Here is a 26,134-nt window from a genome sequence, read left to right on the forward strand (position 1 = left end):
GTATTTATGAACCAACTGGATTGTATGAGTTATCGAACAGAAGACATTGACTTCATTTCCTTTGATTTGAGTCATCTGCTTGGTGATATTTAGCATATTTTGTAATCATAATCTGGCGGCCTTTTGAGAGCACATGGATTGTTGTTAGAAAAGCGAGGAGTCACAGGACCCGCTTATGTCGCTGCCAGGGTCGGGGCGACGTGGTGACAAACGCCTCCATTGTTGCCCCCGTGAGGAGGAAGCTCCATGCACAAATTGCACAAAGAATTTTCGCATTCAAGATGGATATGGTGGACATGGACCAAGGACAGCTGCTATTTTGGGGTTGGTTTACAAACAGGTTAAGTATGTTTTGTTTGACAGTCACTAAATTAACTACCCGGCAAACTAAAGACTAACCTGACAACCCATCTTTTAAACAAACTCCATAGTGCACCTAGATACCTATCTACTTTTGGAACCACCTACCAAACTGCATTCAAAACCACATATCAAATTACTTACCTACCCAACATGTCGTCTACCAAATTACCTTGTTACCAAATATTTATACCTACCTGACAAACTACGAACAACCTACCTACCCATGCCTACGAAGCAACCTTTACGAACCACCTTCTGAAATCTATACCCTCAGTATGTAGGCTATATCTGTTGAATGGACAGTGGATATGTCACTCCACATGATCCAAAGGACACATTTGTTGGTCATAGTCATCACTTGACTGCTTTCCCAGGCTTCTGTTGTGACCGCAAAATCTTTTAATGCTTAAACCATTTTTACACTTCGTCACGCTTAATCGCATTGGAACCTGACCATGACTGTAAGCTGCATGACTGTCTTTCACAAGCCTATGTTGCTGCAGCGGTCAGTTTTCTTGCCCGTAATGTTCTCTTTATACAATCTTGACATTGTTGTAACATACTGAGATGCAGTTCAACGCTAAATAGGAGCAAAATCAGCAAACTTGCGAATGATAGTTGCTGCAGTATTCAACTCCGCAGTCTCCATTTTACTGCTTTGGTTTTACTGCTCCATATTCTACTCTTGAATTAAGAATGGTCGTGTCATTGTAACATCACGGATACGCAGCCATAAATGGCAACATGCAACATTTGCAGTTATTACACATCACAGACGCCACTTTTCCACAGGGGCCCTTAATCTCCTCTTGAAAATGAGTCTACTGGAGACTGGCTGTAAACTTGAACGCTGCAGTTTTCCTGCAGTTTCTTAAAGTTGATGTCTGCGACTGTGCGATATATTGGCTTGGGAGACTAAAAGGCTTTCAGAAAATGAAATGTGAATTTGTGCTTCTTGAATACTAACAAACTTGATTCATTCAGCTGAGCTTTAATATTTGTAATGGAGGCCGGGGAAAGGTATAAAGAAGGAACCTTTCTTCACCTTTGTCAAAGTAGAAGTGACCCCATATCCCCCCCAAAAAAACCTCCAAAAACACCCACGAACAACCTACCTATGTAGCAGCATACCAACTACAACATATCTAAATGCCAAACTTCCTACCTACCTACCAGTGGAGTTACCTACCTGCCTTATTACCGCATATTTAAATCCCAAGCTGCCTGCCTACCAAACAACCTACCGACCAGGCTACCTCAATACCATGCGATATGCCACCAATCTACCGCACTGCATGCCCACCAAAGTACATACTTTACATCCCTACCACCCTATCATCACTGCACGCCTACCAACCCAGTAGGCTACTTTCCTGTAAAACTACCTCCCATTCACAGGCCGACCAAACTGCCTAGCTCCCTACCGACTTACTTACCGACCTACCTACCATTGTATCACTGCATTCATATATTGTCATAATAGTCTGTGGGGTTGTTGTATAAATAAAGCCTCACGTGTGAATTCAAGTGTAGTGGAGTCTTGGTGTCTGCATGGTTGCAAGGTGATGGTGGTGTTGGGAGGGGGGCGGGATTTAAAGGTAAGTCTGACTACATGAGATTAACGTTGTAGATATCAACAATGTTTTTCTGACTAGTTTTGGACTATTTTTTAACAGTTGAGTTTATTTTTTCATCATTTCAATAGAGGACTTTTCATCCACAAAACCTAAATACAGATATGCAACGTCATTGTGTCTCCCTTTTTGCCTCCAGCATCGCGAGTATGGACGTTGTCAAACAGATCTACTATTCGACTGTCGATATACACCACTGAATTTCGTGGGGATAGCTGCAACAGAACTGTGGTTCTTTGTAGTACCACCTCAATAAAGCCTGTACTTAGCTCTCTAAGTACTCATGTAATGACCAACATTAAAATACAGTCACGTAATTAGTAGGTAGAGTACATGGGGGAAAAAAAAGCGGAGATTTTATTTCATATACAATATATATGTAGTGGGTGTTTCTCAGCAAATATGGTCCAAGAATGTGATATGTGATTCCAAAACTAAACTTGTGCCAAACCAGTTAACACCAGTGTGTTATGATTAAGACACATCATGAAACTTGGCTCTAACAGACGACCCCTTTTTTCCATTTAGTTCCTTAAATCGAGGTTCCGTTGTGTCTGCAAATGAAATGACGATCCCCTGCAAGTGAAGAGTAAACAAACACACTAAAAATGATTAATTTAAATTATTTACCATTTTAGTTCTTTGTTCCATGCTTTATGTTCATTTCCCTCTTCTCTCCCCAATAATGTTGCTGATTTTAAAAACAGTCAAATGGCTGAATTAGCGCGTTTCCTGTTCAAATACATGGCCGAAAAGGGAAGCGTGACTCCTGATGGATGACTCATAGCATCTTTTGTTCATCGCGCAACCACACGAATTAATTGCCGATACAGCCAGTTTTCGTATACCCTCACATGAGACATTGCATTGTTTGTCTTTATATATTTGGCAATATACTGTAGATATTTTATCACACATGCACCGCACATGATGGCATTCAGCACTCTGTGTATTTAATGAATATGAGTGATATATTTAGTCTTTTTGATCGACCAGACAGACGACTCAAAGTGCGGGATGAGCCAAGAAAGTACCGTTCCGCTGCCGACATGTGATAGTGCTCCAATGGAGTCGTGAAGACCAAGCGGCCATCTTGGAGTCTCCGGAGATTTCTTCCATTCACTTGCATTGAGGTAAAGGTGCTTGGCTCCAATTAATTAATCATAAATGGTCAAATTCTTGAGCAGGTTTGACAGAAATCGGTTTGTTAGAAACATAAAAGATGCAGTTATGATACCGGGCGTAGGTAATTTTATAATTGGGACTTTAAAAATATACAAATGTAAAGGTAAGACCAACTAATAATTATAATAGCATCAATGAACTTGACCTTATATTAAACATTCTTTGTTTTTCTTGTTGCCAGATTATTGATCATTGTGGAATTGCTGAAAGGAAAATTAAAAGCGTTGAAACCAGTTGTTTCAATTTATGTCAAAATTCTAATTGAAATATAGACTAATCTTTTATTTTGGATTCACATTTTCATATCCAACTCCAGAGGAGTTTCAGATAATTGTGTGTCGGTAGAAAATAACTACGAATATCTGAAATGTTTTTTACCCAAAATGAATTACAGATATCCATAACACAAATGCAGCCTGTGAGAGAATTTGCCACAGAAAGAGATTCATTGCCTTTCCATTGCCGTCATCCAGGCCCCGCCCCCGGCCACGCCCATCGCGCTTCACGGATCTCAAATCTGTAGAGTTCGAGTGGAGGAAGCAAGTAACAGTCGTCTGAATCGTCGTCAGACCGCCGTGGACTTATTCAACTTTCACGGATTTTTCTCTCCCGATTTTAGTGTGCCTTTTTGGTGGGTGTTTTTTTTTTTTCTTGACAAGGAGCCCCTTCGCGAGCGAGTATTCAAATCCCCCGACGCTGTGTCGGATACCGGGGAAAAGAAGCAGCGTGAGGCGGCGCCCACGAAACGTAAGCTAACCTACTAGACAAGGTAACTGTCTCGCACCGTCAAATACACTCTTTTACGCACTTTTAGGTCCAAACAGGTGGAACGAGGGTGGGAAAGTAGAAACAGTGGGCAGAATATTAAAAGGATATTTTAAAAAAGTAAATCGTACTTATTAAAAAAAAAGAAGGTACGCTGGAAGATTTGTCAACAAATGTCCCCGGAAAAAGTCCACAACGACTCGATGGAGTCACGTGGAGGAAATGGCATGACTCAACGGATAATGTTTTCCTATCGTAACTCTATTCCTGACGCTGCACGACAAAACGCTCACTTTCACCCGAAGACAGCTGTTGATCACCGACCGATACCGTATAAATTGATACAGTTTTAACAAAAGTTAAAAAAAGACAAAACCTTTTATAGTTTAATGTTTACTGAACACTTATTTTGGCATTTACCAATACAACTGGACGAAGCATCAATATCCTGATGATAAATTCTCAATACAAATGAGGAAAATGTCAATATAGCAACATGAAAAGAGTTCACAAAAAATGGAATCCCCAATCAAATAATTGATGGAATCTAATGATGGCTACTGGAGAATGTTTTTTTTTCTGTGGGGAAAAAAGTATTTGGGAACATTATTGTGACATTGCCTCGAGAAAATCTGCTCAAAAACTCCTTCAAATTAGACTAAAACAGGATTACTTGATTATTTCTCAACCGATCTGCTAGACCTTTTAATTTTGTCTGTTACTCGAGGAACCCCTTCACTGATTGTCCAACAAATTAAAGTTAAAAATATCTACTAAGAACTCAAATGAGCTAAAATTCCAAGGGCTACCCCAGGTTGATGTCAAAATTAATGCAATGTTTCAAACAGTGCCACTTACCCTAAAAATTCAATTTACTATAAATAGCCCCAATGGAACATTATTCCCAAGAAGAGCAGTGTGGGCTGTTGAATAGGTCATGCTGTTTAGTATAAATTGTTTCTTTTTTTAATGTATTTTCAATATCCTTATGAAATCTTTTTGATAAAATCGGACAGTTTCAAGTGTTAATATATGTGTCCTATTGTGATTTCTTATATTATTAACTCAGTCGATGCCAGCCGTTAACGCTGATCACATCCCTTGAGTGCCAGTGACCTGAGAGCATTTCGGCAGATTTTTCAAGACCCACAAAATATTGTGTTCTATGTGAATTAGACTTTTGTTCACAAGACAATTCCCCAAGATGGCTCCATCAGACGGTGGTGGCTTCTCCCATGACGACTTCTTCATCCTCGTCATACTTTCACGATTGTCGTTGCACTTTTTTTTTTTATTTCAGACGCACACTTCTGCTAACTATCATAACATATACGCAGTGGTATCGATATCTGGTTTGTTTTCTGAGGTTAGGTTTCAGAAGTGTGACGCGTGCCCAAAACTGAAAATAAGGACAAATATTACGTGCGTCCCTTACTGAGTCAGAGTTGTAGTGACCAAACGTTTATACTGAACCTCTTTGGCCAAGGCTAGCACACCTCAAGTAGCATCACGATGAATTAAATTGAAGCATTGAATCATGATTTACAAATAAATTCTTTACGTTCTGTTAGATTATTACGTAGATGTTGCAGAGTTGTTTCCTTAAAAAAAATGAACCATACATTTTGTTGGCTTTTTTTTTTTAGAAGGCCAGAACAGATTAATGGCACGAACATTCATTTCATGGGGAAAAGAATATTTGATGAGTTACGAGTGCTGTCACCAAACAAATTATATGTGTATCTCAAGGCACCACTTTATTACGTACATCATCATAATCACGCGCTCAAGGACATTCTGCTCATTTCATATGGGTCCATCTTCTTTAATCGCGTAAAGGACTTTTTTTTTTTTCTTTAACCCACACTCACCTAATGCATGTGGCCTCATAAAGTATTCATCAGCATGACTCCAGACACTCAGAATTAGGCCCGCTTCCAAGAAGATGTAGATGAACAACAGCCAGTAATAAATAATCTTCAGCAGGCTGTGTCCTTCTGGTTTCAATAGATATCATGTTATGTCACGGCAGTTGCTTTTCTGATGTTGGTATCTTGAGTAGCGTGGCTTGTGTTTTAAGGTCACTGGGACGGAGACTCCCATTGGGTGCTGCTAATTCTGGTGACTCCCATTGCGGCTGTACTATAATCTATTCCTGATGACAAAGAAATTTACACTCTTGCCTTTTATTTCAATTCACACAAAAGTTTAAACGGAAACATTGTGGGTAAGCAGTGTCATGCCTCCCTGTTGTTGGCAGCAGAGTCCTGAAGTACCGGCAGATTTCACCCACAAATACTTAAGATAAAAACCTCCCTTTCACGGCAGCACGACGGGGACTCTCGATCGTCGAGAAAAGAAGCACGTTGTGGCTGATGCCTGATTTGATGAGTGAAATTTAGGGCTGCACGATATTGGAAAAAAAATGACATTGCGATTTTTGCGGAGGCTGCAATGTACATTGCGATATTGAAACTAGAATTTTTTTTGATTAATTGGCAGTGGGGGTGAGCAAGATGGTCTGTGTAGTCTCTACAAAGTAGAGCATAGTGTAGCGTGCTGCTTTTATGAAACAAACCAAAAGTTTCCGTGTTCTTAAAAAAAACAACAAAAAAAATCGCACGTCCTACAATGTGACTATTGCCCATGCGCACATCGCAATCGTGATGTTCATACGGCATATCATGCAGGCCTGGTGAAATTTGTTTTTCTTTTTTGTAATTCATAGAATTTGTAGGTTTGGTCCAACTCTGCATAGTGGATAGTTTTGGTTCCATTTTAAAAAGCACTGAACAATTAGAATTACTAAAAGTTTTAAGGCCACAGAATTGCCTTCAATTTGAACTGAACCATCGTTTAGAAACGTCTCAGAAAGGCTCGTACAATCTGCAAAGTTTAATCAAAGTGGAATGTTGTGTCATCTTATTAATGTGTACGTACCTTCAAGAATTTGAACAGCAAAATAATGATAGTTATTTAAGAACAGCTGGTTGCTGGCGCAACACGCCGCAATTTACATATGATCCGATTAGTCGACTAATTGTGACTATTGTTGGTAAATATTCGACTACCAGAATAATGGTTTGTGGCAGCCCTCGTGGCCTGCACTGTCACTTATTACTTAGAATTCTGTCTGAAATTTCCAGTAGACTTTCCCAGACATTTTGTGGCCATTCTTGACTGAAAATGAATAAAAATGTGGCCGAAGAGGTATTTTGGAGGCTGGAAACGTAAAGTTCTGTTTGTTGATGGTATGTTTGAAATTGTAGCTTTTGTGTTTTCCAAAAGGTGTCCAAGAATTCAACATACGCAGCAAACTTGTGCGTTACGTAATTGTGCTCCAACTTTTGTAACCTCACAATTACTTCCTGCGTTGTCATATTATCCCCCAAAACGTGGCAAACACAAAGCAGGTAATGCCGTTATGAACGTGCATTAGCTACAGTTCTGCTGACATAACAGTGGACTCTCGGCAGCGTTGAACACAAACTAAGTGCGTCCCAATTCTCTAATGTAATAAAAAAAGAAAAGCGCTCTCAAATGGCTGCCTCGCTCGTCTTTTGTCCCTGGATTGAAGCGAAAATAGGTTTGTGTACACTGTATTCATGTTATGCGACACACTCGCTCAAGCAGGCTGCCCTCGGGTTGTGCGTCACGAAAATGCCCGTTGGAACTTAACTTGAAGAGGGATTTGTCGTTAGGATCAAATGGAATTAGTTCCACAAGGTGACCTGAAACTTTCCTCAGGATGGATTCTTTTATTTAATTTTTTTCCCGTGAATGGCAAGGAAAGACCACAGTCAGCCTTCTGTTTCTTGGAAAACAGGATATGACTCCTGTGGTCTGTATTTAGCTCAAGGTATTGAGAGTGGATGACGCGCAAACTCCAAACGGCAACAGATGGTGTCTTTGGAAGTGGACTTTGGGCTGCTTCCTCGAGAGACGGAATAAATGTAAATAAATAGGCTTAGTTTACTCATTATGGGAATTTATTAAGTTCAATATCCGACCATAAATTTGACAAAAAACGACTTTCACACAAGTACATATAAGTCTTTATCTGTTGTGCATCGGGGAAATTCCGTTTTTCCAGAAGCAAAGTGGACATTAGCAGCGCACAAGAATATAAACAATCTAATCTGTGTATATACGTAATTTCAGGCAACGAGAGACGCAATGTAAGTGGCAACTGTACAAAAATAATAAATGTCGTCTATATGAATGTAAATTGGCAAAACGCACACAACTTTATATACTGAAGGCATTGCGTCAAAGTGGTGAGAATAATCAGCAAACAAAAAAGTAGTTCAACAGAATCTTTCTTGACATCCCCTCCGACATCGTAAGAGGGTTTGCAAACCCCCTTTTTTCTCCCCAAAATGTAAAAACAAAAGCAATATAAAACAGCCTTCCCAAAATGTTTTACAGCATGCCACACACCTTCACGACACTATCCAGTCCACTTGTTGTAACTGTGCCCCTTCATTACAATTCATCGCTTTGGCTGTTCTCAATACTGCCAGCTAGTTTGTCGTATTTGATGAACAATGAAGTAGCGACGTCTATTTTTGCCCATGCACTGCCCCCAGCCCACACACCAAAGCGCACACCCAACACGCAAATACACAAGAATGGAGTCCCGCCCAGCAAATTGACAAAATGGACAAGCGTCCGTATCCTGGCAGCGCTTCCTGTCAACCACTCATAGATCTGATCTCAGCCGCCATTTCCACTTGAACTATCAATCTATTAAAGTCTTCTGCAGCAATGTTCTTTAGTCTTCGGGCCTTCCTTCCTGTTGCCCCTCCCTGAGGATGTAACTTGTTTAGCTACTCCCATGGTCATAAGAAGATGACGGGGGCCGGATGTTGAAGTATTTGCTCAGGAACTCATCAGACTAGTTCCCCAAGAATTGCCCGTTTACTTGCGCTATGATAATTTCACATCAGCAGTATCGTGACCAGAATGATAAGTTATCAGTGGAAAAATTTATTTATATTTAAAAAAATATGTTTGAAAGAGAAAAACAAACCAAAAAAATCACAACTACTGGAAAATTAGAGGGAAAAAATATTGGGCAAAAAAAAATAAGCATACATTAAAGTGGAAAAAAAATGGTAATAAATCCCCACAATATTAGACTAAAAATGTTTAAATATTTGACAAGAAATACCGAAATATAGAACAAATACAATAATTTACAATTGGTGGCGAATAGGACTAAAGAAGTAGAAAATATTGCAGCCAAATTTCCAAAATATTAGACAAAAATACAGACAAAAAGATATTGAGAGAAAAAAGGTGTGGGGACTCTGGAGCTAAAATGTATTTAAGAAAATGTAAATATAAAGGTACAAAATATTGGGTGGAAAATGCTAAAATATAAGACAAAAAAATACACATATTAGAAAGAATGAGAAATGCACAAAGCAATAAAACTACAGGAATATTTAACTCAAAATAACTGACAGTTCTAAGGAGGCTTGAGCATTTGACTAACTTCATAGATTGTTATGCAAAAAAAAGGCAATTTTTTAAGCATTGTTTTTAAACTTATGGGATATGTTGGTGAATGTTCTTAACTCCATTCTCAATAGACGCATATTTTGACTGGAATAAGATACACTTTTAGGAAAAGAAAAAAAAAAGAGATTTAAAATACACGTGAAAAAAATATTTAATGAAAAATGCAAGAATATTTGGAACGCAAGATGGAAAAATACAAAGCAAAGACGGTAGCTATATCAACACAACTAGGCGATCCGCTCGACACTGCGCGCGAGTCGCGTTTCAGGTTCAAACCGTGAATGTTTGTGCGACGGTGTTACCCGAGAGTGTGCGTGCAGGCGCATCTATTCGTTCCGATTCCAGCCCGTGCCTCGCACCATACATAGAGATGACCTCGGCCAAGTGGAGTCACGCCAACAAGTATTTGTTGATAATGAGAAATTCCGTTCTATTTAAAAGCGCGCCGGGCAGACGTGTCGACAGCTGACGAAACGTTCTGGCGCTGGCTTTCGCCGAGTGCCTGAGGATTGATGTTTCTATTGAATGATCCTGCACATTAAAATTCACGCCAAGTGGCAATATATCACAGAGGACAGAGTACGACTACTCCGCCGGGTGGCAAAGCTCACCTGGGCTCATAAACTACGGTACAGTTTATATTGGAGACACTGAAGAAGAAAAGTAGCTTGCCGGGGGACTCTTACAATAAAATATAATTTAAAAAAAAATCATGTCGCCCACTCCTAGCAGTCATATTTGCTGAAAGGAGTCTGTTTAAATTTGATTAGTGAGTTTTTAAAAGTCTATTAGACTAAGATTTTTTACACATACGATAAAAAAATATTAAGACAAAATTGCACAAATAGTAGACAAAAAAACATGCATTTCCCACATAGGCCTTCAGTGAAGTCCTACTTAGTCCGACTTGAATAAATCCCCCTCATATTTCATCTATTTATGACACTACGGCTGGAGAAATAATATGCAGAAAGACAATTACACACTACTGAGTGTTGGATGACCGAGCTTCTTGAAAGGTCCGTCTTGAGAATGGCCTGGCAAGTGTATCTGCAATGAAATCGACGACATTTTTCCCTCCTTCAGCCATTGTGGTTTAAAAAAGCAAGAATATATTTTAGATTTTCAAACGGTCGCCAGTTACCACTTTTAGGTTTGTTGATTCAGCAAGTGTGTGTCCAATCACAAGCCCCGTTCATCACTTTTAACGTAAGGCCAGCGAGAAGGCCTTACTGTCATCAACTCATGATCTGATTGGCTATCGCAACTGTCTATCAACTATAAACACCCCTCACACACACAGAATAGACGCCCGCACGATTGTATCTGAAGGTCTCGGACGAATAGTGCGTGCCTCTGGTATTATGAAATCTGCCTGGCAACACAAGCTAGCTGAATTCTGATTGGATAAAAACTCTAGCCTAAAAAATTAACACTAAAATATAATCTGACATCAATGTGATCATGATATCTTGATTATGTTAGGCCAGCAGAGAAGACCTTGACCGCTCAGCACTCCAAAAAACACATGACACATGTTGTGTGACTAACCACAACACGATCAATGTTTGGTTGATTTGCTTTCAGATTTTGGGGTTTGTGAAACCTGCTACCATTGGTTGGTTTCGCAGACGCCGACAGTACGTGTCGAGCCCACCTGGTTGCGAGTGTGTATTTTTGTTTTGTGTGCGTGACATCAAAAGTGTGAATAGTGTCATGAACCGTAGATATTTGGTGCTCCAGTGCTACTTGTCTATTTATGGCGCTGCTGGGTCCACATTCAGGCCATAGCATCCTCTTAGGCTCCTTTGATCCCACTTAAGGCCAGTTAATTGCTTCTTGAGTGCCTGCGTGTGGGAAATTGACACGAAAGGCATGTATGTGGCACACTTCAGCGTTGACATTGTTGGGAGTATTCGAGAATGCTGTCACAACTACTAATTGCTCGAAACTTTGGAGTTTGTCAATCGCCCACTTAGTTGATTTTTATTTATCTTACGGGACAATCAAACATGCGGCTGGATATTTGACACGATGTTCAACTAAAATATTAGATCAAATGAAACAAAGTATTTGAAAAATACAACAGTTTTGTTGCAGTGTATTTAGACACAAAAAGGGTTCAAACACTTTGCCTGTCCTCTTGCCGGTGGCTTAAACATTTTAGTTTGAAAATGTGTTGTCGGAGTGTTTGGTAGTTCGTGGATTGTTTCTCCATTTAACACCCTGGTTAATCAGCAACCTTGTTTGCACTCACTGGGATTGGATTAGATTTGAGGAAGCTGAATTCCAAGGGGTATAAGCGTCCTACGGTCGAGAAGACCGCATCAGCCAATGGTTCATTATTGCATAATTGACTGAATGATTAATTCAGTCGACCCATTAATGATACCAGTCAGAATATCTCGTTGAAAAACAGATTCTTCAAGGATTGTAAGATGTTCTGTTTATTACTATAGGTAATTGGCATAGTTAAATTAACCAAAACATATTTAACTAGGAATGTTTTGCATTCAAACGACTGACATTGGATAATTTCCCACGGCACACCAATGTGCCACGACACACTGCTCTGTCTTAATATCAACAGCATATAAAATTGAACAGCGTTATCATTTGTCATGATAGTTTTGGGTAAAATGCATTGTTCTAAAAAAAAAAAAAAAAATCTTCCTGTGACAGGATGAGATATGTGACCTTCGCCCATCAGATGGAGAGTGATAACTGCGGATGATAAGAACGATTGTTAGGTCAAGGCTTGCTTATGTTCAAAAGACGTAACCATCACTTTCACTTGTAAGTTGCCCAGCTTGTGGAATTGTTATTCTAATAAACAACTTTATGATGACCGGATTGTTAGTTAATCATTCACCAGTCAATATTACCCAAAAAATTGGGTACAACTAACTTTAGTGCTAATGCACCTAAGAAAAAAAAATGTTGGGCTCCCTCCGGCAACCAACGCAAAAGGTTAGTCTAGACCAGTGGTGTCCAAACTACGGCCCACGGGCCAATGGCGGCCCACCATCCATTTTTAATTGGCCCGCTTGAATTTTTAAAAATGGAATACGGCCCAGACTTCAACTTTTGCCTGAGTGTATTGCACTTCTCAGTTTTAACACCAGGGGGAGCTGCTGTTGATCAAGGCAGTTGCTCCAGCAAAAAAGGACCAGAGGTCAAAACAGAGAAGAAATTTACCCCAAACTGTAAATCTTCTGTCTAAGAAGAAATCTGAGGCTGCTAAGAATGAGTTAGCAAAGATTTTTCCGAATATATCAGTTAAGAAAAGCTGCGATGAAGGCAGTTTTGTTTTAAATTATATTCATAATTATAACATATTTGTCCACTTTTAATTGATTTTTTTCTAACTTTAATACGCTAAGGTTAAGGCTATATACCTAATTTCTAGTAAGTGGCCCAGTCCCTAGTATATTTTTATGCATGTGGCCCTCAGTGAAAAAAGTTTGGACACCCCTGGTCTAGTCTATAGCACTGATCTATGCAGTTTAGTCGTGTTGCTTTGCATGAAACAATCTTATTGCAAGTACAGCATTGCACTGAAGGCAAATGGTCATTTATTTGAACAAAGTTAATACACACTTTCATCCAGCGCGCATACACACTAGATAAGCCGACAAGGCTCAAATACGGTTCTTATGCACTCGAAAAAAACGCTGTTGTGTTCAAAATGTCCCCTTGCATATTTTTAATTGTGGCACAAATCCAACACCATTTTGTAGCCTCTGCCTACATCCTGCAGTGTGTTTTGTTCCTGTTTTTTTTTTTTTTTTAAATAAAGTGTACCGAATAATACATTGAATCATTGATGCCAATGCGATAGCTTTAGGAGACTTCTACATTGAAGTTTGCTCGCGTATTGAAACGGCTAACTTGACTTCCATTTCAGACGTTTTGGCTTGCCTTATCAGCAGTTTTAATTTATATTACATAGTTGTCTCCAACATCAACAATTTAGGACGCTAATGAACTGCTAGTTAATTATGCCATCATTGTATGATGCGACACAAGTCTTCATCATTAGCGGCTAGCATAGCTGTTAGCATAAGAAACAAGTGCTCGGCTGGTAGCCGCTGTTTCTTGGCTTACTTTTTTTCAATTAATTAAACTTTGGCAATATTGTTCACCTAGATTACTTTGTAAGGCACTCTCCATGTTTAAACAAAGGGCTTATGCCTTAAAAGCCACTTTGAGGTCTTTTTCATTGTGAAAGAAAAACAAGCCTAATAAAACGTCTTTTTGTTTTATAATTCACTTTTGCTCATTAAATAATTTTAAGAAAATATTTAGCTCAAAATGTCTGGCAGGATACCTTGCTATTTTTAATCACTATACCACGTATAAAGTAAGAATATCTCCTGCCTTGTATTGCGTTAAATTATGTTCTTGAAGCCGAAACGGCCATGTTAGATTTAAAGGGCAAAAACGTTTTATAAAATACATCAAAGCAAAGTTCTATTTATCTTTTTTGCTGATTTGAAAAGAAATCCAATCCGTGCCTCAAAGTCTGTGAGCCGATCCGAACCGTGACTTGTTGCACCGCTACTTATTAATGATAAAGACTGCCTTCACAATAAAGTGAACAACTCTCAGCCACACCGTCAGTCATTACATGCTTCGATTGTATTCTGAGTACAACGCCTTTAAATTGGGAGTGTGCCCTGTTTGAATTGATGAAGCATGCTGTGTTGAAGCCATCATCATCACTGTAATCACATCAAGCCAAAGTCATTTGAGTCTCCCAGTTCTACCACTTCCTGTCTATTTTTCCGGCCCACATGCTCCTGTTGACTCTGTCATGTTTTTTTTTGTTTTTTTTTCGCAGGTTTGAGCTCACTTAACAACCGCCCGCTTCCCCTTCTGCCCCCCCCCCCCCCCCCCCCCAGTTGGCTGCTCTGGTCCCACAGGGCGGAGATAAGTATGGGGTAAGCGAGCCTAGAGGCGACGTTGCAACGAGACGCGGGCTCGCTCAGCGGCACAGGTAAGACGACACAATGCATCATTCTTTAAAAAGTGTGCAGAAGAGACTCGAAGAGCGAGCTTTATGTTGTGTACAAATCACATTAGCTAACAGTGAAATGTATTTAAATGTGGTGTAGCTTCCTACGTCTGCTCTTTTACATTTGTAATACCATATGAATTAAAATAATGCAAGAAGGCAAATGGGACTATGGAAATCTTTATTGTATCGATACATGCTTCTCGATGAATACACAAGGAACGTAAGTCGTTGACTGGTATCAGTTGAGTTCAAACAGGGAAATTTAGTGTAGTTAATGGGGAAGTGAGGGACCGAAATTGTGTAATACAGAGTTTGAAACAAGGAACGGTATTACTGTCTGAAGTGTATTGGTTGAAACGAAACAAGTCTGGAAAGGAAGTAGTGTACAGTGTATAAATTAGTATAAATTCACCGTTTAGAGACCTTGTTTAATATAAAATTGTCCAAATCCTCAGAGGATTTCAGCTTCGCAACTCCCGCTGGCGATATGACGATACATATCGCGAAGGAGATCTTTTTCTGTCATTGTCATAATCACAATACTAATTGAGACTTGGGTAATTGATCTTCTATAAATATGACCAATTAGAAATGGTCATATGAACAATATCATCAAATGATTAAAGTTTGATCAGGCCGTATGTGGTCCGTACGTTGTCCAACTCTGCTCTACAAGCATTAAAAGGTGATATGGGCAACAAACCGAGGACGCACATGAAATCAAAGACGACGGTTTCACCAGCGCTTTTGTTGTCTTTCACAACTCCTGCTAAACACCACAAAATGGGAAGCCTACAAGTCTATCGGTTGTGACAAACTGTCAAAATGGCCTATCAGTTGTGACAAACTGTTCATCAAAATATGGCGGATTGGAAACGTGGGGGGAGGTTCCGAAACACTATTTCCGCCTTCAGGGAGCAATTTCAGACGAAATGTGTCAGACGTGAAGCAACGTCAACGGTTCCAGAGGCTGCTAAAGCCAGTTTAGACAAAAAAAAAAATTAAAAATATTTTTTTTTTCTTTAAACCCATGTCTTTGTAGTCTTTTTTTTTTTTTTTTTTAAATATTTTTTTCTTTAAACCCTTCTTCTAAAATGTTTGTTAAATTGCTTTTATTAATATTTTCTATTTCATCTTAATCATTTAGATTTTATTGAATTTTTTTTTTTTCAGTTCAACATTGAAGTTCATAAACTCAATACAAGATGAGCTACATCTCACAATGTGCTGCACGCTGCTCTGTCAATTTTCGATAAGCGATCGGCGGCCCGGCTATGCAACAAATATATTCAAATAACAGCCAGTCAATCTCAGAAAATTTTAAATCCAATCTCAGAACATGTTTGACAACTTTAACAAGCCAAAACTAATAAACCTCACACACACCCAGCCATTAACATTCACTACATGTTGTAACACACGCCCACTCTTTTTTAATTTGTCTTCCTAAAAGGGTTTTTATACCCTCAATGCATTATTTTTTTGTTGTTGTTTTTGTCTGCATTTATCTGCAAATTTATGAGGTGGGACTCATCTTTAAACCCTATTTGTTTTCTGATCATAGCAGCACCATCTCTTCCCATGATACTAGTTATGTTATTACAATGTTTATGTGCGAACAAATAGAAAGGAAATAAAAAGGAAACGTTTTTTTATACAAAAGTCTACCCTCCCCTGCGATAGATCTTTTTTTAAAAAGTCAAATTAAGCAAACTTTCTGTCTTCAGCGGTGCTATCAGCGCTGTGACAAAAGTTGAAAAAAAAACAAATGAGGCGTTTGACAGCGAAGAACGTGACTAAACTGGAAGCTGAAGTCAGTGGGGCAAACGCCTTCTTCAGTTCTTGTGAAGCGCAGTTTTGGAGCCACTGCCAGGTAAGGTGTGTTTAGATTGGCACTGCTGGAGTTTAATTAGGCATTGGTCAACATGTTGTTGAGCTGTCGTTTTTGGACTGCCTCGCTCCTCCTAGATCCTCGTTCTCTCAACTCCCAGGAGTCATCTTGTTTTTATTTTCTGTGTGTGTGTGTGTCGGTTTGCTGGGAACAGGAAGGTAATTATCCCGCAGGGAGGAGGATGTCTTGTGTTTGTTTTAGCGAATCTGGGCATACGCTGTGCCAGTTCAGCATTTCAGGACTTATCTATCGGCAGTTAGCCAAAATGAGGAACGCAAGTCGTGTAATGTAGAGTTTGAAATGACGAACACAAAGCATTTCTTAGTTTGTATGTGTGGGGGGGGGATGAGGAATGAAAGTCACGACAGACTGTATTTAGGGACAAAATTAGGAATGGAAGTAAAAGACGTCATAGCCAGCATTATGCTTTTAGCGGTATTTCAAACTCATTTGAGACGGTTAAAAAGAATTCAGAGACTATTTTTAAACAAAGAAAATCATTTCTTGTTCTTAACTTTGATGACATAGGTGGCAACTTTCCAACAATAGGAAGATGTGGGTCCAGGCGGTGACAAAAGTTGATACCACCGGTATCGTGTGTAGGCTGAAACAAAAAATACAAGTCGCACCACAGTGCATCGTGGGAACGGCAACAAACACGAATTGTGGTTGTGGTTGTGGACTTTTTGGAGGGGAAGCTTGATACGTGTTGCGCATGCCTTGTAACAAGGAACACAAGTCAAGTTGTGTTGTGTTGGTTGAAATGAGAAACATAAGTCGTGTAGTGAAATAATTAGCTTTTTCTTTTCTTAAAACAACGAGGTGAACAAGATAAACTCAGTGACACATATCCGGGTGTATAAATATAACATCTGATGAGAAAGAAAGACGAGGAGGATTTAAGAAGACAGCAGTTGGAGTTGAAACTTGTCAAGTTAAACCAAAACCTCATTGTCTTTAGAAAGAAAAAAGAAAAAAAAAGGAATTATTTGAAGTCATGCAGCGTTTCAGAAGTAAAACCAGGATGTGGAGGTGGGTTCCCGCTAGAGTGTGAGTTGTCATTTTCAAAGTTGCACCCGTAAACTTCAGCTTGAAGCGTGTGTTTTGAATTTCTGCTCTGCTGTGTTTACACGTCAATGAGCAAGGGCGGGAAAAGGAAGATAAACAAGCATTTGTCTGAGTGTCGGCATGTTGCTCGGAGTTCCCCGGAGAGGAAGCGGCCCGTTATCCACTTTGATCAATCAGGTGGAGTTTCCTCAATCGCCACACTGCGATGTCGTGTACAAACTCCAACGCTAATGTGAGCTAGCTCACAGCGCAGCTGTCAGACTATTAATTTCACTTTCAGGCAATTGCCGTCCGAACAGACATAGATCTGAGGCAAGCTACACGCAAAGACAAATTGACAAACTACAACTTGTATATCGTGTTTTATAAGATTATCTTTTGACTTCCCCCAAATAAGTGTCTGAAATTGGGGCCAACAAAGCAGACGACCGTATTTTCCGGACTATAAACCGCAACTTTTTTTCCCTAGATTTTGAACCATGCGGTGAATACGACAGTGCGGCTTTTCTGTGGATTTTCCTTTCACCGGTAGGGGGCGCTCTGTCGTTCAGAAAATATGCTAAATAAAGCTTGTTTTTTTTTTGTTTGTTTTTTTTCCCCTCTTGGGTCTGTTCTGTTTTAATTAGCAAAAGGCACTGTTTTAGGAATCTGTTGATGTACCTTTATGTGCATTCACAGTACAAAATCATTCTGTACATGCAGTAAACAACCAATTTTTTTCAACCTAGAAAACTGCGACTTAAAGCCCGGTGCGGCTTGTATTTGTTTTGTATTTTCCCCTTAAAAAGAAGTTCCTGCGGCTTATGTACACATGCGCCTTAGTCCCAAATACACAGTAATCTTGAGCCATTTGAATCCGAGGACTGCGACATGAATGGAATGTTGCCAATCAAAAAAGTGCCCTAACTGATAAAGGAAGTGGCGGATAATAAAACGACATATGTCCTACCTAATGTCTGATTTTGTTCAAAAGTGGCTTTGCCAGCCTGCTGGAAGTATTTTTCCAAAGCAAGTCGTTCCAACAGCGCCATCTTACAACGCTCCCACCCTCTTGGCAACCATCCGCGCTTACCCTCCTTTTTTTTTTTTAATGGCGAGCACACAACGAGGTCTGGAAAATGATTTGGTGAACATCAGCCAGAATTTGGCCTCTCGTTTGTTCTGATTAGCAACCTGACACGTTCTCTTGCTGTAGAGGAGGTGCTGGTTACCCAATAACCATCCAACGCCACGGCGAGTGAATCTTTAAAGGTGCTTCAATTGTTTTGTGTTTGTTTCGTTTGGCCTGAGAACGCAGGTTTTGTGTGCGTACGTTTTGACGGCACACGCACTCGTTCATGAGCACGTAGGAGGACATTGCAATGCATCTTCCGTCAACGACATCTTCTGGTTATTTATTGATTTGCAGTGGAATTTGCTTAGACTTTGCACAGACATCAAACGCAATCAGTCGGGCTGTTGGCCGTTAGCAGCCGGGGTGGTGCTTCACCGAAAGATGACACGTTTGTTTTATTTCATTTTATTTTACGTCACTTTTGTGTACTCAAAGATTTAACAGATTTGGCAGGTGTTGAGCGGTGTTTATCTTGGTTAAAACATTTGTTTAGTAGGGGTAGCAGGTGTGACTCAAACATTAGCTCAGTAATTCCTCCCAGTCAAGATTCTGTCCGAAACATGATGTCTATGATGGGTAAACCACAAAAATTTTCCATTTTGGTTTCAAGTAGATAAATTTTTACAGGAATATAATGCAATACTCGACTCTGCAGCCAGATTCAATAAGCGGCATATTTGGTTAGCATGCCTAACATTTGTAGACTCACAGAAGAGCTATTTTGCTTCGAATGGTAATTATCAGCACTCCTCCACAAGAACCGGTCTTACAAGGATATTTATAAAATTCAACCACTGAAGTCAGTACCTTTAGAAAGCTGAAAGTTGGTAGGTTTGTCCATCACAAGTAGAATGACAGAAAAAAAATATCTCAACAAGCCATTTCTAAAAAGACAGGAAACCATTTTTGGTTCTTCTTCCAATTGTGAAAACGTTTGTGTGTGTGCTCAGGTGCGCGACGGCGTCATGGCACTGCTGCGGATGAAACTGAAGATCCTGTTGACTGTGATGATGGTCAACGTCTTCATCTTCATCCTGATCTCCCGGCACAGCGGCCGGGACAAGGGCTTCCACGAGAAGGTGCGGATCCCGTCCAAGCCTTTCTGGAGCAAGATGACGCCAAGCGCGGGCTACTGGAACCGTCAGCAGCAGGTTCTGGACTTCCGGAACAACCCCATACTTTCCAATCACAGCGACGCAGACCTGCCCGACTGGCTCAACGAAACCCGCATGTCTTTTGACGCCTGCCAGCCAGACATCAGGGTGACGACTCAGGTGAAAGATTACAACTCTTTACCTTTGCGATTCAAGGACTTTCTGGTCTACATGCACTGTCGCTATTACCCCGTCCTGGTAGACCAGCCGGATATCTGCCAGGAGCCCCCCTTCTTGCTGCTAGCTGTCAAGACCCTGGCGCCGCATTTTGACCGGCGTCAGGCCATACGCCAATCGTGGGGCAAGGCAGGGATGGTTGCCAACCGGACCGTGGTCACGGTCTTCCTCCTGGGCCAGACCACGGCAGGGGACCACCACCCGGACCTGTCGCCGATGCTGAGCTACGAAAGCGAACAACATCGGGACATCATCCAGTGGGACTACAGGGACTCCTTCTTCAACCTGACTATCAAGGAGGTTCTCTTTCTAGACTGGATCCAGATGCGTTGCGCCGGTGCCAACTTCGTCTTTAAGGGCGACGATGACGTGTTCGTCAACACCTACGCCATCCTGAGCTTCCTGGACGGGCTGTCTGCGTCCAAAGCCACTGACCTCTTTGTGGGCGATGTAATCACCAATGCGGGGCCGCACCGGGACAAGAAGGTAAAGTACTTCATCCCGGAGAGCATGTACATCGGCTCGTACCCACCTTACGCCGGCGGCGGTGGCTACCTGTACTCGATCAGCGTCGCCACCCGCCTGTACGCTACCTCCCGGCGGGTGGCGCTCTACCCCATCGACGATGTCTACACGGGCATGTGCCTGATGAAGGCGGGGCTGGCCCCCGAGAAGCACAAGGGCTTTCGAACCTTCAACATCGAGGAGAAGTACCGCGCCAACCCATGCGCCTACAAGGGCCTGATGCTGGTTCACCCGCGCACGCCGCAGGAGATGATCCAGATCTGGTCCTGGCTCAACCAGCCAGACCTCAACTGCCAGTAGAGGGCGCCCCACCCACCTGGATGCCACAAACACCCAAACGTTTTGACAGTTTTGAGCAGAAGAGGGGATGACGTTTAAAAGTTGGCAGCTTGGCGTCATGCTCACTTGGAACTTTAGCCTTGTTTGCTCCATTTGGGAGCGGCGCAATATTTTTGGCAGCCGTTTTACAGTAAGGGTACTACAATTGGTTGATTTATTATGAATGTGCGGTTATAGGGTTACACATACCCTCATGTCCTTAGTACAACTCTAAAGTCACTAACATGGTTGAGTGTTAGTGATTTCCAAATATCAAGTACTTTTTAATTTTCTCCCATCAGGCAAATCTTACCACGTGACTCTTATAAATGTATTGCGTTGTTCTAAATTCTTGAGGGTCCCCCTATAGTAAAGTGGCCATGTACTTTTTTTTTTGACTGTCTCGCTTTGCTGCACAAAGAGCTTGAACCAAAAGTGTGTCTGTGTTTGGCGTACATATTTATGTGGCTGCAACTATTTATAACGCTTTAACATGTGCCCGCTCTCCACCGGGGGGGGTGGGGGTGGGTGGTTAGCATCCAAAATGCTGTATTATATAGGAATAACATGACATGAATTAAACATGGGAACCTAGTCGGCACGGTGTCGTCAGTGTACCCTGTCCAAAATAGTTTCCGCAAAAATCTGTGTATCAGAGATGAATTTAATAATTTATTGACGTGTGCCTTTCATATGGAGTCAGCCAGTTAACACAGCAGTGTATATAATTTCATAGATAAGTGTCTGGCGTATACCGCTATTCCCTTTCAAGTAGCTGCTGTCCTGCCTCTGATCTGACCTCAGAAGCTGGAAAATACTCAGGTCATTCATTGTCCTTTCACATTGAAGTTCAATTTCAACAAAATTGGCATTTCAGAAACAAACTCATTTAGCAACCTTTCACACGTCCGCTGTCCCCTTTCTCACAGCTGCCGTCCTGTCCCTGATACTACCTCTGGAAATTCTGCAGAATGCCCGTTCTCTATTCTTTCACACAGACATTGAAACGTATCGAAATAATTAGTGTAATAACACAGTTGGCCGGGAGTTCACGTTGGCATTTTTTATTGCTATTGTTTGCTTAATTCAGTCATTTTTGACTTGCTGTTGCAATATCAATTGAACAAAAAAGCCAATTGTTGGTGATGATTTTCCCAAAAAGCTTAAATACGACGTAGACAACTCTGCTGTTGAAATGTTTAGCTCTTGTGCACACTGGGAGGACAACTTTGGCGTACTAGTAGGACAACTAAATCTTACTAGTCAGGCAAAACTCCTCAAGTTGACAATTTGTGTTAACAGTGAAGCATTAGATGTTAGCCAGTTATATCATGTCACTGGTAGAACTAGTGAGGACAGCTTTCCGTAAAGCCGTTTTAGCATATAGCCTTGATATTCGACGCAAGGTCCATATACTAGTACGCTCTTTGTTTTCACCTGTAAGGCAATTCAGCTCGCTAGTAGAAAGATATGGGTGCACTCGTGACCAGCTGGAGGCTTAGTTTGTGCTGCTAGCCCTTCCTCCTTTTGGTGTTTTACGTGGGGCTACTTCCTCACCCTACTTTTTGTTTGTGATGCCAAAATTCGGCGATAAAGCAACGTTACTGCAACACTGGGAGGAAATTTGCATTGAAAAGCTTGTAATGGCATTTTCTATGAGTTGGGAATGAAAACAATTTGAGGGGAGGAGGGTTCAGACACAGATGTTTGTTTATACAACTATGCTTTTTTTTTTCAGGAAATGCAGAAATTTCATTGTACAAATCGCTGCCTTACTTCATGTACAGAACACTAAAAAAAATGCAAAGAATAAAAAAATAATTATCCATGTTTGACATGGAGAAAAAGCTCATTTGGTAAAACATTGGTCACTTTTTTTATGTCAGATAGCACGGACTTAATCTTCATTGTGCAAATGACCATTGACTCACATTATGAAATTAATACTGTGTAAAAATCAGATGGTAACTCTCCCAAACATTGCTAATGCTAGTCTCTTACAATTTTTATTCTCTGCAGTGGCATCAATGGACAATTCATATGTGCACCCCTTGGTTTTCGGTACTCAATCGTGCTACAAAACTTTTTTAAAGCCCCAAAATATATATTCTAGCAGATACGGTAGTTATAAGGTATTTGAAGTATAAGTAAGTATTTCAAGTATATAGGTATTTTGGGCCTATTTGATGTACGTAATGTCAGAATTTGGGCAGTTGTCTGATTTTAAGAGGAGGGGAAAAAAAGTGCTCATCTTTTATTTCCTCTGTATGCGCGACCATAAATTGTGAATTCATCCACGCACGAATACCCTAGTGTCTAGTTATTTCAGAATCGAAAGGATTGATCTGACAACCGTAATTTTGGTCAACTTTAATAAATAAATGAATGCCTTATCGCTTACTTTCCAGGTATCGTGTAAGCACTTCATGGATGTGGCGGAAGCGCTGTGTTAAAGTCCAAGATGCTAATCTTGGCAAGGTGTAAATAAGTTCCCGACATTGCTAATGCTCGTCCTTCATATTCACCAGGTCTGTGCCAGTATGTCTGCATAGATTTATATACGGGCACTGGTTGTTAGTACTCGCGCTACATTCAAAACAACAATAAAAAAAAAAAAAAAGAGATAGACGCTAGTACTGTTATTTGTCGCGTGTTCCAATAATAAAGTGACTTATTGCTTACTCAACAGAGATGCTTAGTGTACCTCATGTTGGATAAACGTCTGATGCTTCAACTCAACATTGCCAATGCCATCCCATTTCGAATATATTCCCTTGCGTAATTCATGAATTCACATGCGCATGCCTTGATTGCGCTCTTTTAACACACGACTTCTGTCTTTATTCTTGAGCGCTAGGATTTATGTTGGTGTTATTTCCGAATCGAAAAGATGGATTGGACATTGAAATGTCGGGATTTGTGCTGATTTCCGATAAAACTGCTAAGTGACTTATCATTGATTCGTCAGAGATGCTGTCGATTAGCTTGTCATCTTCAGTATTAGCAATCTGAAAAATCAATAACATTTTAAAAAGTAGATAATGAGCTATGTGAAAGTGGGTTGTGATTAGGACTCCCCCTGCTGGTCAGGTGGGGCAATTTGAGCTGCTGTAAAGACTAGCGATTAGCGTGTTTTTGTTGTTAAGTATCGCCTTATTTATTTTCTCGCTCACATAGGACAATCACGTAAAGAGTTGTTGGATTTCTATACAGTATAACGATGAGCTAAAGACACCGTTTTGGTCCTTTTTGTGCGTTAAGAGTGGAAATCGTTTCCCATCACGATTACTTGAAATGTTTACGTTCAGTCATCGCTACTCTGTCAAACTTTTTAGATTGTTTTAATTTTTTTTTTTTTTAAGATACTTGCTGTTTCTTGACTTGCTTGTTTTGTAATGTAAAAACACTGGTATTAGCAATTTGTTGCATTAGGTTGAAGGATAAGGAATGAAGATTCAGTATAATACTGGATGTACAAATGGTACACTACTCGCATGAATTTCATTTCATATTAGGGTTTTATGGTGAAATTCTACCCGACATCCCTAACTTTTTGCGAGTAGTGTTTCAGAAAGAACTATTTTAAAAGGAAAGCTGCACTCAGGGTAAAGACAAATTAATTTGTTCGCCAAACAATGGTTGTGCTCGTACGAACTAGAAGTGGGATACAATATGATATTGTGATACCGACCAGTGATTGTGATATTTGACACAAAAAATGTGTTTTAGGGGAAAATAGAAGGCAAATGACACAGTAACAATATGACAATTTGCTTCAATCCTATAATGATATCAAATACGATTTGAACCGATATCTGTATTTTGTCCTACCTCTAGTTCCAAAATTATCGCAGACCAAATCTGTGCCTGATGTTTGTGGTTTGGATGTGTCAAAGATGAAATGTAAGTGTGACTGTTTTTGTTGTCATTTGGATTCTTCCGGTAATCATGTCATTTTTTTGTTGTTTTTAAGTACAGTATGCTGTTCTGTGAATTTATTGCGACACCAATAAACTGAAGACATCTGCAAGATTCCACCCTCTTTGTTTGTTTGGTTTTTATTAATTTACACCACACCATGTAATACTGGACGATATGGCCTTGAGATGGAACCTCAGACTTTTTTGTCTCACAATATATTCTAAGTTTGTTTTTTTTTTCTCGAATTTGCTTTCTATTTTGATATAATTTTTTACCCACCTTGCTTATAGGAAAAAGTTAATGACATTGACATTAGTCAAAAAGTTTTTTCCTGGGATTTACTTTGGATTCTAAATTTTAATTGTCCCCCACCATTTATACTTTTTAATGGGATGTCCTCTTTTTATTCTGAAACCTTTTTTTGACAATTATAAGAATAATTGTCACTGAATGAAATTGTAACTGGAAAACAACCATAGACAATTTAAAAAAGCAGAAATTAGCAGAATGTTCTCGTTTTTTCGGGTCAATCGGATCTGAAAGCACGACTATTTTTTTTTTTTTTTTTTAAGGACTCACTCTGCTTCGTGCAGTGCTCGCCGACAGAGGGCAGCAACGTATAAATCCACCACAGAAGTTTCATTGCACATTTAAACCTGCTTAGCAGTTTCAAAGGATTCTTTATAAAATGTCTTCTTGTTTGCTAAATTTGTTCATTCCCTTGAAATCGCCTCATGAAATAGAGGCGATGGGGGCAAGCATGTGCTGCAGCATGTGGAAGGAGTGACTCAGATCCCAATCCGTGTTTTTTTTCCAAACACATTGGCACCGAACAGGAAGTCTTTAATGACGACATCCCGCAAATAGCCCAAAAAGTCCAACTCGCTGCTGTTCAAAAGTAATGAGACACGTTTTGTAACTGCTCTGTATATCGTATTTTAGGATTAAGTCAAGTTAAATCTCCACTGAAGGCCCATGTCCAAAATGGCCACCTTTGAAACACCCATTGACCCATCAAACCTTGAATGTTCTTAAAAATGAGGGGAAAAAAAGTTTAGTTAAATTATTACAAAACCGGTGTCATTTGTACATTTTCTATCTGATTTCTGAGCACAAAATCTAACAAGACTCTTACAGACCCACTATCCGCCAAATGCCGTCATCCGTCCGTGAATTCCAACATCCCGGTGAAAGCGTGGAGACTTCCTGTCAGGCACTTGGCGTCACTATGACTCGGCACATGATGATGATGATGATTTTTCATAGCCTTATTACGCAAGCAGCAGGGAAGTTGATATGACCTAGCCCCTTTCGTGCTACCCACAAATTATGTCACAACAATAGGCACACCGTCATCCCTTGAGATATGAGTGCCATTCATTCGATAACAAAACACTTTTATCGCAAGTCATCTTTCATGATGAATGAATCCAATCCTTTCCCCCTGAAAAATGCTGGGTTAAAAATAACCCA

General features: G+C 40.2%; 1 protein-coding gene across 2 annotated transcripts; it reads left to right on the forward strand.

The window, feature by feature from the left end:
* The first annotated feature begins 2,996 nt into the window (after positions 1-2,996).
* Positions 2,997-24,777, forward strand: b3gnt2b (UDP-GlcNAc:betaGal beta-1,3-N-acetylglucosaminyltransferase 2b). Of its 2 annotated transcripts, none has more exons than XM_088305313.1 (4): positions 2,997-3,130; positions 3,656-3,951; positions 14,317-14,472; positions 19,517-24,777. In XM_088305313.1, the coding sequence occupies exon 4, from the start codon at positions 19,532-19,534 to the stop codon at positions 20,720-20,722; it is 1,191 nt and encodes a 396-aa protein (XP_088161439.1). In that variant the 5' UTR covers positions 2,997-3,130; positions 3,656-3,951; positions 14,317-14,472; positions 19,517-19,531; the 3' UTR covers positions 20,723-24,777. The 2 variants fall into 2 exon arrangements, with proteins under 2 accessions (XP_088161439.1, XP_088161440.1); XM_088305314.1 differs by having other exon boundaries at positions 3,656-3,929.
* Positions 24,778-26,134: the final 1,357 nt, after the last annotated feature.

Source organism: Idiotropiscis lumnitzeri, chromosome 9, assembly GCF_059441095.1.
Source record: "Idiotropiscis lumnitzeri isolate Australia: NSW breed Sydney's pygmy pipehorse chromosome 9, RoL_Ilum_1.0, whole genome shotgun sequence".
Lineage (NCBI taxonomy): Eukaryota > Metazoa > Chordata > Actinopteri > Syngnathiformes > Syngnathidae > Idiotropiscis > Idiotropiscis lumnitzeri.

Bases quoted from the DNA above. Each gene is read 5' to 3' on its own strand.
- b3gnt2b (XM_088305313.1), top strand. From the start codon at position 19,532: ATGGCACTGCTGCGGATGAAACTGAAGATCCTGTTGACTGTGATGATG.